This window comes from Lotus japonicus, chromosome 6 (assembly GCF_012489685.1).
Source record: "Lotus japonicus ecotype B-129 chromosome 6, LjGifu_v1.2".
In the NCBI taxonomy this organism is placed as follows: domain Eukaryota; kingdom Viridiplantae; phylum Streptophyta; class Magnoliopsida; order Fabales; family Fabaceae; genus Lotus; species Lotus japonicus.
The window spans coordinates 647,486-661,428 of record NC_080046.1 but is presented as its reverse complement, the minus strand read 5'-3'; the positions used below and the strand labels follow the sequence as shown (position 1 = coordinate 661,428).

Sequence of the window (13,943 nt, the reverse complement as noted above, 5' to 3'; positions counted from 1 at the left end):
ATTCATCAAGTGAACCAGGATAAAATCCTTGTGTGCTTTTCTATCTCTTATCTTAAGCACTTAATTCTCGAAAGATTTGTTAAAATCTTTAAGGTGAAAGTTTTATTCTGAAAACGTTATTCAAACCTCTCATTTCTACCGTTTTTCATACCTTCACCTATACTATCAGGCCTAACACTATTAGACCTAATACCATCAGGTTTTATATTATACAAGATATCAAATTAACCCTAATAGTTCCACAAGGAAAATTGAATTATTTCATTTTTTCAGAAGAGTTGGTTAAATATACTAACCGAAAAAGTGAAAGCTAAACCCTAGTCTACTCTACTGAACGGGCGTTTGAAATTGAAACCTGAATCAGAAATTTGAAACAAAATCGATGGCAGAGACGAAAGAAGGATCAGGTTCGGAGTTGTCTCTGAAGGATCAGGGCAACGAGTTTTTCAAGTCAGGCAAATATCTGAAAGCTGCAGCACTCTACACTCAAGCCATCAAGAAAGACCCTTCAAACCCCACACTTTACAGGTACGCTACGCTACCCTTCAACTTCAATCAATCTATTACGCTTTTCTCGATCCAACTTTTCTGTTTCGCTTTGTTTTATTTTTATTATCATTATTAGTTTAGCTTTGTTGTATTTTTCAGTTATTATAGAGTTTGAATGCATATGCATAAACATCTTATCCTGATGTGTTTTGTGTAAATACATTGTATTGTTTGCCAGTAATCGTGCTGCAGCATTGCTTCAGTTGGATAAGCTTAATAAAGCTCTTGATGATGCTGAAATGACAATCAAATTAAAACCCCAATGGGAAAAGGTAAATAAATGCTCATCAAATTTTCTTCATTGTTGGAACTCTTGCATTGCAATTTTGTTTGATGCTTATTGAATATATATATGTCCAGGGATATTTCAGGAAGGGAAGCATATTGGAGGCCATGAAACGATATGATGATGTATGTATTATTTATATAACTGCCACTTGAAGCTGGGTAATCTGCTAAGTAATTGGGTTTTGTATCCTAATACATCTATCTGTTTATGTGAATATTTGTAGGCATTAGCTGCCTTTCAGATAGCTTTGCAGTATAACCCACAAAGTCAAGAAGTGTCAAAAAAGATAAAGACGATAAACCAACTAGTCAGAGATAGCAAGCGAGCTCAAGAATTGGAGAATATGAGATCTAATGTTGACATGGCCAAACATTTAGATTCATTGAAACCCGAAATGGTTAGTATTCTTGTTTTCTGGTTCTATTCCTTGTAGTGCCCAAAGGGCATAATGTGCTATGTTAGATTTTCATTTTACTCACATCCCCTGAGATTGGACTCAATAACACAAACATCCCCTCCATTTTGTAAAAAACACTAACCTCCCTTCTGTTAGTGAACGTTAAAGAGTCATTAACTTTTAAAAGAAAATGTGTGAGGTTCCCTTCAGAAACCCTTTACTGCTTCTTCTCTCATTGACTGTTTCTTATTTCCTTAGTTACCCATTTTCCCTTCTGCATCTTTTTACTTCATTACCGCCTACTGGTTCTCTTAATAATTACATCGTGTATAATGATATGAATAAAATATACAATTCAAAGGAAACAACTGAACTCCCATAATTGCTTAATATAATGAAAAAGTGGAAATTCCCAACAGGATTCTATTTGGCTAATTTAACATTGTCCTAGGCTTCAAAGTGGAACTTGAATACTCTTGAAGTAAAGTTCCAAAATGTAAAGAAAGCCCCGCTACATGATACTCCTCAACTAGTCACTTTGCTTCTTCACAGCTCCGGTCACTGGTCTAAGTGGTACAAGTGACAACTCTTCCATTTGTTTTAACATCTCTGGTAATTTGCTGCAAGATAGTGCTTCATGTTACGAAAGTGTAAATTGCAATACCAAAAAAGACTTGAGGCATACTTATTAACATTTGTTCAGAAAAATAAATGAAGAAATGAGGGGATTTGGTAAAGTGGCCTTTTTTTTCCCACCCTTTGCTATTGCCTTCTTTACCTCAGTTATTATGCCTTGCATTGCAGCATTGTGTTTCACCCTTGGGTCAGGTAAATCAACAAACACATTTACAGAGACATAGTCACATAAAACGGTGACCAAGCACAAATATCTCATCCAATCTCAACACCACAATGCACTAATTTAATTTTCAAAAAGAAAGACAAAATGGTGTCAATCTTAAATGCTGGGGAGTGAATCGAGAACTTCCTTTCCATGGCTGAGGCAGAGGGAAACGTTGCATTGTATGTGTGGTGTGGCTCGTTGGAAGGAAGTGTTGCATTCGACATTCGTGAATTAAAAGAGGATGACGGCAACTGGATCTGTTAACTAACTGTTAGTATAAGGGGTAGGATTTGTAATCTAATTAATAAAATAAGGGTAGTTAGTGATTAGTGAAATGATAGAGGGGTACTTAGTATTTTATTGATGAATCTCAGGGGAGGTGAGTGTAATTTTCCCTTTTCTTAATTATAAAGGGTGTGGAAGGAAGAGAATGGAAGAAGAAATTCAGGGATAGAGACAATAAGGAGGGAGATATACAGAAGGCAAGGTGAATAAGTACGCTGAGGTGATGGAGAAACAGAAGTCTAAAACAATTTCTATTCTCAAAGAAGCTCTAGAGTATGAAATTCATTCATAGCTATCCTTGTATAGGCGAAGTGAGCTTGATAACCAAACAACCTTTGGTTAATAAAGTTTCAAATAATCCAAATTTATTAAAAATCTCCTTAATAATACCCAAACTACAAGTAAATCAATATCAATATAATCACCATAAAATTATCGCAATAAATCCCTATTACTGTGAATATATGCTGCCATCCCTTTTTCTACATCAATTTCCCTTCATTGTTTAAAATTTGTCTAGTTGAGTTTTTCGTTATTCAACTTTTAAAGGAGTTTGCTGTTAGGATAATTTAAATATAGAAGAGAAGTGAAAAAAAAGAAGAGAGATATATGAAACTCATTCTTAATGGATTCACAAGGAGAACCTTCTTTCCGAGGGTGAAACCCTTCCAAGGGGAAATCCCTTTACAATTCCAATACTTCAAAACATAATCCGAACCTAATGAGAACTCCCCTATTTATAAATATTCTAACATAACTATCCTATCTTCCAATAACAGAAAATATATCCTAATAAATAATACTCCTAATAACAGAAAATATATCCTAATAGTTAATACTTCTAATAACCGAAAATATATTCTAATAAATTTCAATATTTTTTATCCCTAACAACATGAATACATTTCTAACACGCCCCCACATGCAAGAGCCCATTGGTCTTGAAGCATGGACAATGCACAGGCCAACCTTGTTCCAAAATTCAACTTTTTATTAGAATAACGGGGATTGAACTCTAGACCACCTTGGTGATAAAGGATTTGATACTATGTGATGAGTGATGACAACTATCCCGAAAGCTTAAGTTGTTGTGTGGAGACACATGAATGGTTTTACATTATATTTCTAACAAGCATGATCTCAGACTCTTTCTCCCATAGCAATGCAATCTTCACAATATCCACAATATTGGTCATTGGTATCTTAGTTCTTCCTTGGTTAGTTCCAATTTTTACCTCATTGCTATGAAGAACCCATAAAGGCATAGACTACTTTGTGATGCAGGAGCAAATTAATTATGAATTTATTATTTTTAGTATTTTTAAATATATTTAGGATCATTCCGAATCTATTCTGTTTTTAATTAAGTTTAGGATCAATTTGTTAGGATTTGTTATTTTTAATTACTTTCTAATTGAGTTTAGGATCTTTTAGTTAGGATTTTCATTATTTTTAGTTTCATTAGGGTTTTCCTATTTCTCTATTTAAGCACGTGTAAGGCAATAGCCTATTCAGTTTATTATTGATAATCAAATTTGAGATTTTTCTCTCTTTACTGGTGGATTCCAGAGTTATCTTTTTAGGGTTCAGTGCTTGCTAACCCTTACTTTCTGGTGGATTCCAGAAACCTTTTCTTTTAGGATTTGCGCTTGCAATCCTAGTACGACTTCCGCTGTATCACTTTGTCGGTAGGTATTATGCTGTGTGGTGCCCATGGTAGTTAAAATAAAGGCTCGGATTGTACAATCATGATTCTGCATGTTCCTCTGGCCTCTATGAGAAAGTGTGTCTGGACAAGGGTAGCGCATGAGAGACCCGATTGATTGACCTCAGACTGTCGGGAAGGAGCTGAGCTAGTCGAGCTGAGGCCGATGGTGGGGTTAGCAGTTGGTTATGGCGATTGGTGGCAGTGGCGATTGGCAGAAGACTGCAGAGGTGGACAGAGAAGACTGTAGAAACCTGCCAGAATTAGATACAACAGTGAAGGAGGTTAAAAAATAAGAGAGATGAGTCATATTTTGCAAAATATCTTGGCATCGAGGGTTAGTGTGTCCACCGGGTAATCACGGATTAGGATTGTCTCTCGTCAGACTCTTGATACCATGTTGAGAAAGAGGAAACAAAAGATATAGATTGAATCGTGTAAATTATGCGATGGAGTGAGTTATATATAATACACGTCACTAAGTCAAGATTCCTAGTTTCCCCAATTAGGACGATTGCAAAATAATATGCACCATATAATTTCCGTATTTACATTATTTCTGACGGAGTCCGTATCTGAAATTATTTTCATTTAATAATCTGACGGAGTACGATCAATCTATCTTTGTCTTTCTTTTGGTACCGGTGTAACATTGCATTAGATTGTATGTTATACCATGAAGAGCTATTAAGAAGTTAAGTTCAAGGTTGAAGAGATGAGAAAGTTACAATAGAGGAATGAACATATCAGACAAGATAGGATTAAGAATGAAACCTTAGATGGAAAGTTAAGATATTACCAATTGTAGATAGAAATGGTAAAGTATTGCCTTACATTGTGTCATTGACTATTTATATATACAGAAATCCTTATTGTTATAGAAGGGTCTGCAAAGGAAATCAAACGAATTGGTCTGATTGGTTACATTTCCTAAAAATGTGGCATCTTGACCTTGTATTTATTCAAACAACAAATCATAAAATGACAGGTTAGCCTTCTTGCATTTCGTCAAAAAACATTTCGTAATGCATAGCATCTCTATTATATATATTGTCAAAAGTCAAAACCAAACTGCGACATGGAACGACTGGCACTAAACATTATACTGAGATGGTTGCTATATTGTAGATTATGTTTACACGTAATTTATACGGAAAATATATAAATGCTAAAAATAAAAAAAAAATGCTGAAATTAAAGACATTCATATTAGTAATAAGAAATCATAGTGAAACAATCTAGATACAATCAAAAAAATCTAAGTCATAATTAACAAGCTAATAGTAGGGGGTTGGGAAGTGCAAGTTATCAAGGAAAATGGAACATCAGAGGTCTTGAAGGTGGGAGACTGAAAATAGAGAGCTAGTGCAAATGAAATTACACAAACAGTAAAAATAGAGTTCATAGGTATGGTCAATGTGCTTAGGGAGTGGAGACTCTGTAGTCTGTTTTTCATGGGGGGTGGGGGGTGGGATTGGGGATGCTTTAGGGTTAAACCCTAAGGATGAGTGGGCATACTATGAAAATGAAAAAAAAAAAAGCCTTAAAACTAGTGGGACACGCAGAAATGGGGTAACTTGGGGGGAGGGGTTCCTCAACCACTGGTTTTGAATCGAAACCACAGAAATAGTGGTAATTCCTTGATAGCATGGATCAAATGAGACTACCTAAAAAAATGGTGGCTGAAAATTGAAGCTGTGATGTCAAAACATGATGTAATGGCTGACAGATATCCCGTGAAGTGACTTCGCAGCACAGTTAACTACCTTGATATATGACACTTACGCGGTACGTGAGATTTCCCGTCTCATGTTATGATCTTGCAATTAACATTTCTACCCCAGCCCCCTTTTATCCAATCCAAGGTAGGATCTCCTATATTGACAACCTAGGTGTTGCCAGACTGCTAGTCATTAGATGGCAATAATCCATTGGATATCCACTCATTCAGAGCAAAACCGTGCGTTCATACATTCAAATTTAATACCAATGACTTCAATTCTAAAAAATGGGAAAAAGGACATGAAAATTGAACCCAGAATGTTAGAATCAGAAATATATCATATATCATTCTTTTTTTCCGTATTTTGCTATTATATTTTGTTTTATCTCTTAATTCCATGTTAATTTTGGTGTTTGACCGAGCGCAATGGTGTCGAGTGGTCCATATAGCTGATCTCACTTAGAGGGATAGGACTTTTGTTGTTGTTTGTTTTGACTCCTCTATAATTATATTTTTAAGTTAACTCACTTTTCCATATACTCATACATCATGTTTAAAATTTCCAAAGTGAGGATTGAAATGATCTCCCTTATGCAGTCTGGAAAGTATGGATCTGAAGAATGCTGGAAAGACATATTCGTATTCCTTGTCGAGACTATGGAGACTGCTGTAAAATCATGGCATGAAACTTCTTCAGTGGATGCTAGAGTTTACTTTCTTCTTGATAAGGAGAAAACACCGACTGATAAATATGCCCCGGTTGTGAATATTGATAAGGTATATGTTTTCTTTGATCAATCTTAACATAATTTTCATTGTGGCTCACTTGTTTTTTTATTGCTGTTTCCTTTCTTTTATGGGCTTGAAAATGTGATTTATATAATCTAGGTTAAATATATCTGCATTTTGGGCTGGTCTCTGTTGTTGGCATATTCTAAATTTTGATCCTTTTACTTTTGTATCATTTCATCTGCTAGGCCTTTGAATCACCACATACACACAGCAGCTGCTTTTCATTTCTAAGGCAGTATGCTGAGGAATCTTTCTCCAAAGCAGCCTGCTTAGTGACACCCAAATCCAGCATTGCTTATCCCCAGGTAACTTATGATTTCTTAAAGCATTATAGATAAAAGTGAACCTTCTAAAGCATTAAAAATTTCCAAATTTTATTGGAGGGTTGGAGTCCCGCTTTTGAGACATCACATCTTCAACTGGGCATTCCACTTTTGACCCATTTGTACATCTTCAACAAGGTTTATAACGTTGTGTTTCATGACAAAGAATCGGGAATAATTCTACTTAATACAGCATAGAACACACAAAGGAGGGTCTGCACCCCCTTTCCCCAAGGCTCAATTTCTTATGAAATGACTATTTACCTCTCCCTCTCAATTTGAACCCTACTTCATTCACTGGGAAAGGTAAAAGCGCAAATGATATTCTTGATGCATAGTGATGTATGTGGGCCCATAAGCACAATTGTGAGGGGTGAATTTCATTATTTCATCACATTTACTGATGACTTTAGTAGATATGGATTTGTGTATCTAATGATACATAAATCAGAATCCTTTGAAAGGTCCAGAGAATTTAAGAATGCAGTTGAAAACCAAATTTGCTAGACAATTAAGGCATTTCAGTCAGATCAAGGTGGATAATATTTGAGCCAAGATTTTGACCACTATCTAAAAGACTGGGATTATTTCTGGGATCATTTCTCAACTCACTCCCCCATAACACAATGGAATGTTGCATCTGAAAGGAGGAATTGAACCTTATTGGACATGGTTCGATTTAAGATGGAGAAGAGTGTCAACCTCGACACTTGATCCTGCAGAAAGTGTGCAAGCGCTTACAGCAGCTGAAGCTCCAAAAACAAAGAATGGAAGTGACTATGTTCTAACAGAGTTATCTCAACAAACTATATCCTAACAGATATCTCAAGTTCTCAACACTTCTTATTGGGACCCCAATGGGCTCTCCACTTGGCCGTAGGTGGGCTAATATCACCTCCATTGTATCGGTTATTCTTTTGAACTTGCAAAGACGGGGATATCTGATCAATGTTCCTTTTCAAGAGATCAACTAAATAAACAGAGTCATTTCTATTATTTAGGTTAATTGTGTGGTTCCAATTCAATTGACTGCTGCTCATTCACTTAGAATTGCGAATTCTGAATCACCAGAATCTCTTAAATGACATTCTATGTCTGCAGGTCTGGAAAGGCCAAGGATCAAGGAAGTGGAAACATGCACAAAGTGATGGTTTCTTTGTTCAATTTGAGTCACCTTCCCTGCGTAAGCTGTGGTTTATTCCCAGTTCAAATGAAAAGGGACAGATTTTGTGCAGGTTTCTTTCCCATCTCTTGCTTGCTCGTATTTACTTAATATGAATTTTGTAATTTATGATGGGCAATATTATGGTGATGGATGATTGTTTTTTCAAAACCAAAATTATTGTGAGGATGGTAGATGCTTGAAGCATTGGTTTTCATAATCATTCTCATCAAAAGATGTTCTGCTTCATGTTGCAAAAAATACCTGTTTCTTTCCAAAAATATTATTTGATTCAAAATGTTGTTTAGCTTCTCAATGTTCTGATTCTATAAGAGCATCTTATGTGGAGTTTTTCAACTATTGAGTCTTGATATCAACAACATTAATTGGTTTTGCTTTTGCCATGGCCTTGGGTTGCATAGATGTTTATTTCCAATATTTTGTTTAATGCCTATTCCCAGGATCTTAACATTTACTTGGTTCTCTATTTTCTCCTTAGAATTATCAGTATGAGAACTTTACTGTTATCTACTATGATCATGTACCATTAGTTTGAAATTTGAAACTACTTTGTATTCGACGTTTTCAGGGACCCAGAGGTTTTGGACATTGGTGCACATGAAGTTGTTCCTCGCTTATTCAAATAAAAGTTGCACCGTTCTTAGTGTACTGTACCTGTATTTGGTGTGTAATTCACTGATAAAAATTACAGGCTCACAGGAAGGTCCAACGAATGCGCACAGAAATTAGGGCATACAATTTTGGTGTCTCCTTGGAATCTGTATCAAATGCTGTTAACATGTGCTTCATATTTTTGTTAGATCCTTTCTTTTGTGTTTTTTGTTTAATTATCCAAGCCTTCAATGTGTTGAAGTTTGGGCAATTATATTTATTGCATAGTTGCTCTTCATCTGTTCTGTTGACTTGGAGATTTTGATGGCTTGACCCTTTTAGTTTCTTTATTCCAGAGATGACACTTCTATTTTGCCAAAGCAAGCTGGGAAGTAGTTAGTAACTGTTGTATCTGTATTTGTGGTGGAGAGATGCAAATTAAGTTTGGCGCTTAATGCTTTAGTTAGATCAGCAATTTATGTATCTGCTTTTGTTGTTCATTAAATGATTTTTCTGATGGTCTTTGGAGAAGGTATCTGGGGTTCACTTGATAAACCACTGGAAGATGCTAGCTTTTAATTAAACTGTTAGAGCCCGTTTGGGTAAGTTATGTTGAATCTATGAATTTTTTTCGTACTCTGATAACCAGATTATGCTATGGGTTTTGTTCATAACTTATGGGGATATGGGTTCATCATTTCAATTCCAGATAAAATAGTTTGGAGCCCATTTGAATATCTGTTAGAAAATATGAAAATGTGAAATTAATAAATTCTGACAATAAGTGCCATGAAATCTTTTATTTTTGGTTTTCACACTTTCTAGTAGGTATTCAAGGTGGCTCTTAGTGGTGGTTAAACAAGTTATTGACTCGGCATAGGTGCAAAATGCAGAAGACTGAACAGTGCCTCCCATCCGCACCACTCACCACCAGTGTCAGTGTACTGATTCAAACTTAATAGAAAAAACCCTGTGAGATAAAAATCTAGTGAAGGAAAAAAAGTGCAATATTCTTTATTAAGTCTTTGTAAAACACTATACATTAAAAGCCTTACCACACAAAAAAACGCCGGTGGGAAAAATATGATTAATTGAGGTGTTTGAGCCAATGAACTTCAATCCAAATACTCATAACAAGAAAAAACTTATAAATTTGTTTACCCATTTACCTTAAAATTTATTGGTAAAGGTTCAATCAACTTCATTAATGAATCCACTCAAAATTTGCAGAGCATAGCTTACTTGTTAAATGAGTGAATTTGTGCACCTGAACCATTTATTACGTCTACCTAATTGCTCCGTGATAACCGTTGGAGGTCTATGAAGATTTTTGTATCCAAAGTCCAAACGCATAGTCGTGTTGCTTTAAACTTCCTAACTCTTTTGAAAAAAAAAAAAAAAACTTCCTAACTGTCTACATGCAACGATAGTGTTCAATAACCTTATTTCACTAGTTTATAACTTCTTTTTTTAGCTAGAAGGGTGAAGGGGTAAAGCCCAAAAGAAAACTATAGAGCTACTACTATTAGAGAACCTAGACTCGAACAAGTTAGTTGCATTTTGATCTTTACTCCTCCTTCCGTTTTAAAACTATTGTAGTTTTAACTTTTTTGTTTTGTTCCAATACCATTGTTGTTTTACATATTCAAAGCACTTTATCTAATTCTCTTCCACCAATCACTATTCTCAACAATTAGTTGACAATAAATTGTATTCTCTCTTTCCTATAGCTCATATTAAATAAGATTATTTTAGTCAAATTATAATATCAATTAATGAACTCTTATACTTTGTGTAAAAAAATTTAACTACAATAATTTTGGAACGGACGGGGTATTAAAAGAAAAGTTTGATTTTGAACATCGCTTGAATTTGTACTTAAGCAACAAAAATCAATCTCAATTTTAATTTTTTAAATTTTTTAATGTCAACTTTCCTAAGAAAGATAGAATATTGAGAAAATATTGCATTTGTATAAATGTCAATATGTGAAGACAGAATATTTTTTGAAATAAACAATTTTTCCAAGTTTGTCGACGGGAACATTGATCAAACATTCAAATAACACATGATGTGCACAATACACATTGGGCGGTTGCATGACCAAAAAACTTCAGGATATGGTTTGATTGTTTATGAATTATGAGTTATGATTGATACACACAGTCACTCTTTTCTATTTCTCTATTCTATTACAATCAAATTACATATGACATTTCTCGGCATCTCAACATGAGGTGTGAACAAAACAATATTCATTGTTTATATAGTATTTTGTAAGTCAAAGACTTAACTTCCAACGACTCCACTGTGGTTTTGAAATGGAGCCACGTTCCCCCATCAATTCGGATCATCAAAAAATGACTCATTTTCAAACTTGCCCATAACAACACGATCCATTTAGATTTATATATATATATATACTATACAGCACCATCATCACCCAAATCTTAGCTTTGTTTTTATTATCTCTCTTACTCTGTTCGACTGTTACAGAGAAATGGCCTTCGCTAGTGTCACAGCTCTTGTTGTTGTTGCGTTTCTTCTTGTCCAACAACCTCTTTCTGCAAAAAGTGACTTCCTTTCTCCTCTGCTTGCTCCCATCTTTGGTTCGTACTTCTTTCATTTCTGTATATTTCTATTTCTATTTCCTTATTGGGAGATACTATATTTGTTTTTTTATCTTAATTTTCTATTTTTCTTTCTGATAAGCAAAATATGATTGATTTCTTGACTTTTCAATTAAAGGGTCTTCTCAAGTTCTTTTTTTTATAGAATTTGCAGCTTGGTGGGATTTCTGAATTGCTTTTGTTTTGTTATTTTCTATGTGGAGTTGAGTTCAGATGATGTGTGCAAAAAAGTGGAATGTGGAAAAGGAAGTTGCAAGGCTTCTCAGAACAGCACTTTCTTCTTTGAGTGTGAGTGTGAACCTGGTTGGAAGCAAGCACCTTCTTCCAATGATACGCTTGGCTTGAAGTTTCTTCCTTGCATCGTTCCCAATTGTAACAACTCTCTCTCTCTCTCTCTCTCTCTTTCATTATTATTACTTATTTTTATTTCTAGTTGTTGATTTGGAAGGAATGCATTCATAACATGCCTTGATCAGCTTATCATTTGTCATAATCAATTTTGCCACCGAAAAGCTATTCACATAAGCTTCTTCATAGAATTCATTTTGACTTTAGAATCAATTGTAGAAGGATTTTCAAATATGCTATCAGTAACACATGGTAATTTTTGTAAAACTACAAATTGTTATGCAGTATCTTCTCTTCTTGGTGTCTTTTTTTTATGCTTATGGTTGAAATGTGAAATTGTCTTCCAATGTGGAAGGGTCTAAATCATACATGTTAAGAAGCAAGAATAAAATATAACAAAGGGGATAGAGATAACATGGTGGAAATTTTTAAAAAATGAATACATTTCTTGTTTTTTAGGATAAAGATTTTACTGATATACTTGGATCAACTGTTTGTATTATGGTCCCCAGTTGCATAAGTTTCAAGATAATTAATATTAATTTTGTAAGACATGGTAATCTCATTATGAAGTTGTGAAGTAGAGGATTACTACTGTTATATGATAATCTGTTCAAAGTTTTCATTTGCCATGAGAGAAATTAAGTGAGAGAATTAAGTCAAAATGCAAAAATTCAGTACACTAATCAAACATAACTAAAACTGAAATGCAAATGCAATGTTTGTATCAATTTGTCTCAGACTTCGTCATTTTATATCCTTAATGAGGGAAAGCTTTGCAACTTCCTAATCAAACATATCTTGAACTGAGAGAGATTTGCGTTGCAATACTCTGCAGGTACATTGAACTACTCTTGCTCCAAAGCCCCTGCCCCTGCTCAAGAAAAAGCAAGAAAAGTCGATGAATCAGTATTTGATGGTAATGGAAAGTTATAAACAGAAGGGATATGTCATAATTTTGCTTGATATTTTGGGAAATATTATAGCATTTTTTCAAAATGTTCTTGTAGCTTGTCATTGGGTTGATTGTGGAGGTGGTTCATGCAACAAGACATCCATGTTGTCCTATAGTTGTGAATGTGATGCTGGCTATTACAATCTCCTCAACGTCACTTCCTTCCCTTGCTACAGAGAATGTAAGATTACAAACCTAACTCAAAGTTAAAACCATTTCTTTAATGATTGACTTTGATGGAAAAAATTGTTATGATCATCTATGTTCACATTGAGACATAAATTTTTTATTAAAGGTGCTCTTGGCATGGGTTGCTCTGACCTTGGACTATCAATGTCAAATTCTTCCACTTCTGAACCACCAGCATTGAATGACAACAGTAAGAATGGGGGTAAGGTCATAACTGTGTCTAAATCAGCATTTGTTTTTCTAATCTTTGCTCTTATGAAAGATAAACATAAATCTTAGCTGCTTAAGTTAGAACTTGCTTGATTCCCTTATCAGGTTTCTGAATTTAAAAGTAGTTTTTAGGAATAATTTTCAAAATGTTTCTCAGGATATAGATCCTAATGAATACCTTTATCCACTTGATAAATTTTGTAATTCAATTTTCTGGTTTTATCAGCTAGCTCGGCTCTACAAGGAAGTTCCCTTTGGTTGGTCATGCTGATTATGTTCATGGCAAAGATCCTGTTGCAATAGGACAGTTGCTGGATGGACTTAGCAGTATCTTATTTTGTAGTCATTACTCATTAGAGCATCTTTAATGCTAGTAGCTTAGGAGTTTCTTACTACAGAAGAGAGATTATGGTTTGATTTCTTGTGTATTTTGCCTGGGTTTTTTCATACTCCTTGTACATTTATCAACATATATTGCTGATTCAGGACCTTATAATTTTTTGTGCTACCCAAGTGTCATTACTTTCTTTGTTTTGGAAGGTTTTACTTAATCTTCTCACTACTTTCTAGATGCTCATGTTAACTTCCACATTGGCTAGAGATATAACTCATGAACTGCTTATAAGTGGGAAGACAATTCTCACACATTGAGCTAGATTTTGGAGGTAGAGTTAGGTCTCCTGAAATAAAAAGACAAATGGATTGTTGTATGTTGTGGTGTTTATATTGTTTTAGTGTCTAAATATTACTATCGGAAGTGTGAGACCAAGAATGGAAACCCCTCCTGAATTTTTCTTACCTGACTTTTTTCAGTATTTGTGGTTGTTCATGCATCATTGAGCATGGCAAACGTTGCCAAAACCGTTCACGGCACCTACTGACTTAAATGTTATTTATTGAGCATGACAAACTCAATTACTACCAAGTACC

General features: G+C 34.7%; 2 protein-coding genes across 2 annotated transcripts; both read left to right on the top strand.

Moving 5' to 3' along the window:
• Positions 1-281: 281 nt before the first annotated feature.
• On the top strand, positions 282-9,143 carry LOC130724232 (uncharacterized). Its single transcript, XM_057575419.1, has 8 exons — positions 282-528; positions 728-821; positions 910-960; positions 1,062-1,235; positions 6,390-6,569; positions 6,770-6,889; positions 8,009-8,142; positions 8,659-9,143. The coding sequence occupies exons 1-8, from the start codon at positions 383-385 to the stop codon at positions 8,714-8,716; spliced, it is 957 nt and encodes a 318-aa protein (XP_057431402.1). The 5' UTR covers positions 282-382; the 3' UTR covers positions 8,717-9,143.
• A 1,838-nt stretch (positions 9,144-10,981) lies between these two features.
• On the top strand, positions 10,982-13,540 carry LOC130726953 (uncharacterized). The gene is made up of 6 exons (XM_057578269.1): positions 10,982-11,290; positions 11,525-11,683; positions 12,498-12,578; positions 12,670-12,795; positions 12,910-13,005; positions 13,240-13,540. The coding sequence occupies exons 1-6, from the start codon at positions 11,182-11,184 to the stop codon at positions 13,314-13,316; spliced, it is 648 nt and encodes a 215-aa protein (XP_057434252.1). The 5' UTR covers positions 10,982-11,181; the 3' UTR covers positions 13,317-13,540.
• The last annotated feature ends 403 nt before the right edge of the window (positions 13,541-13,943 follow it).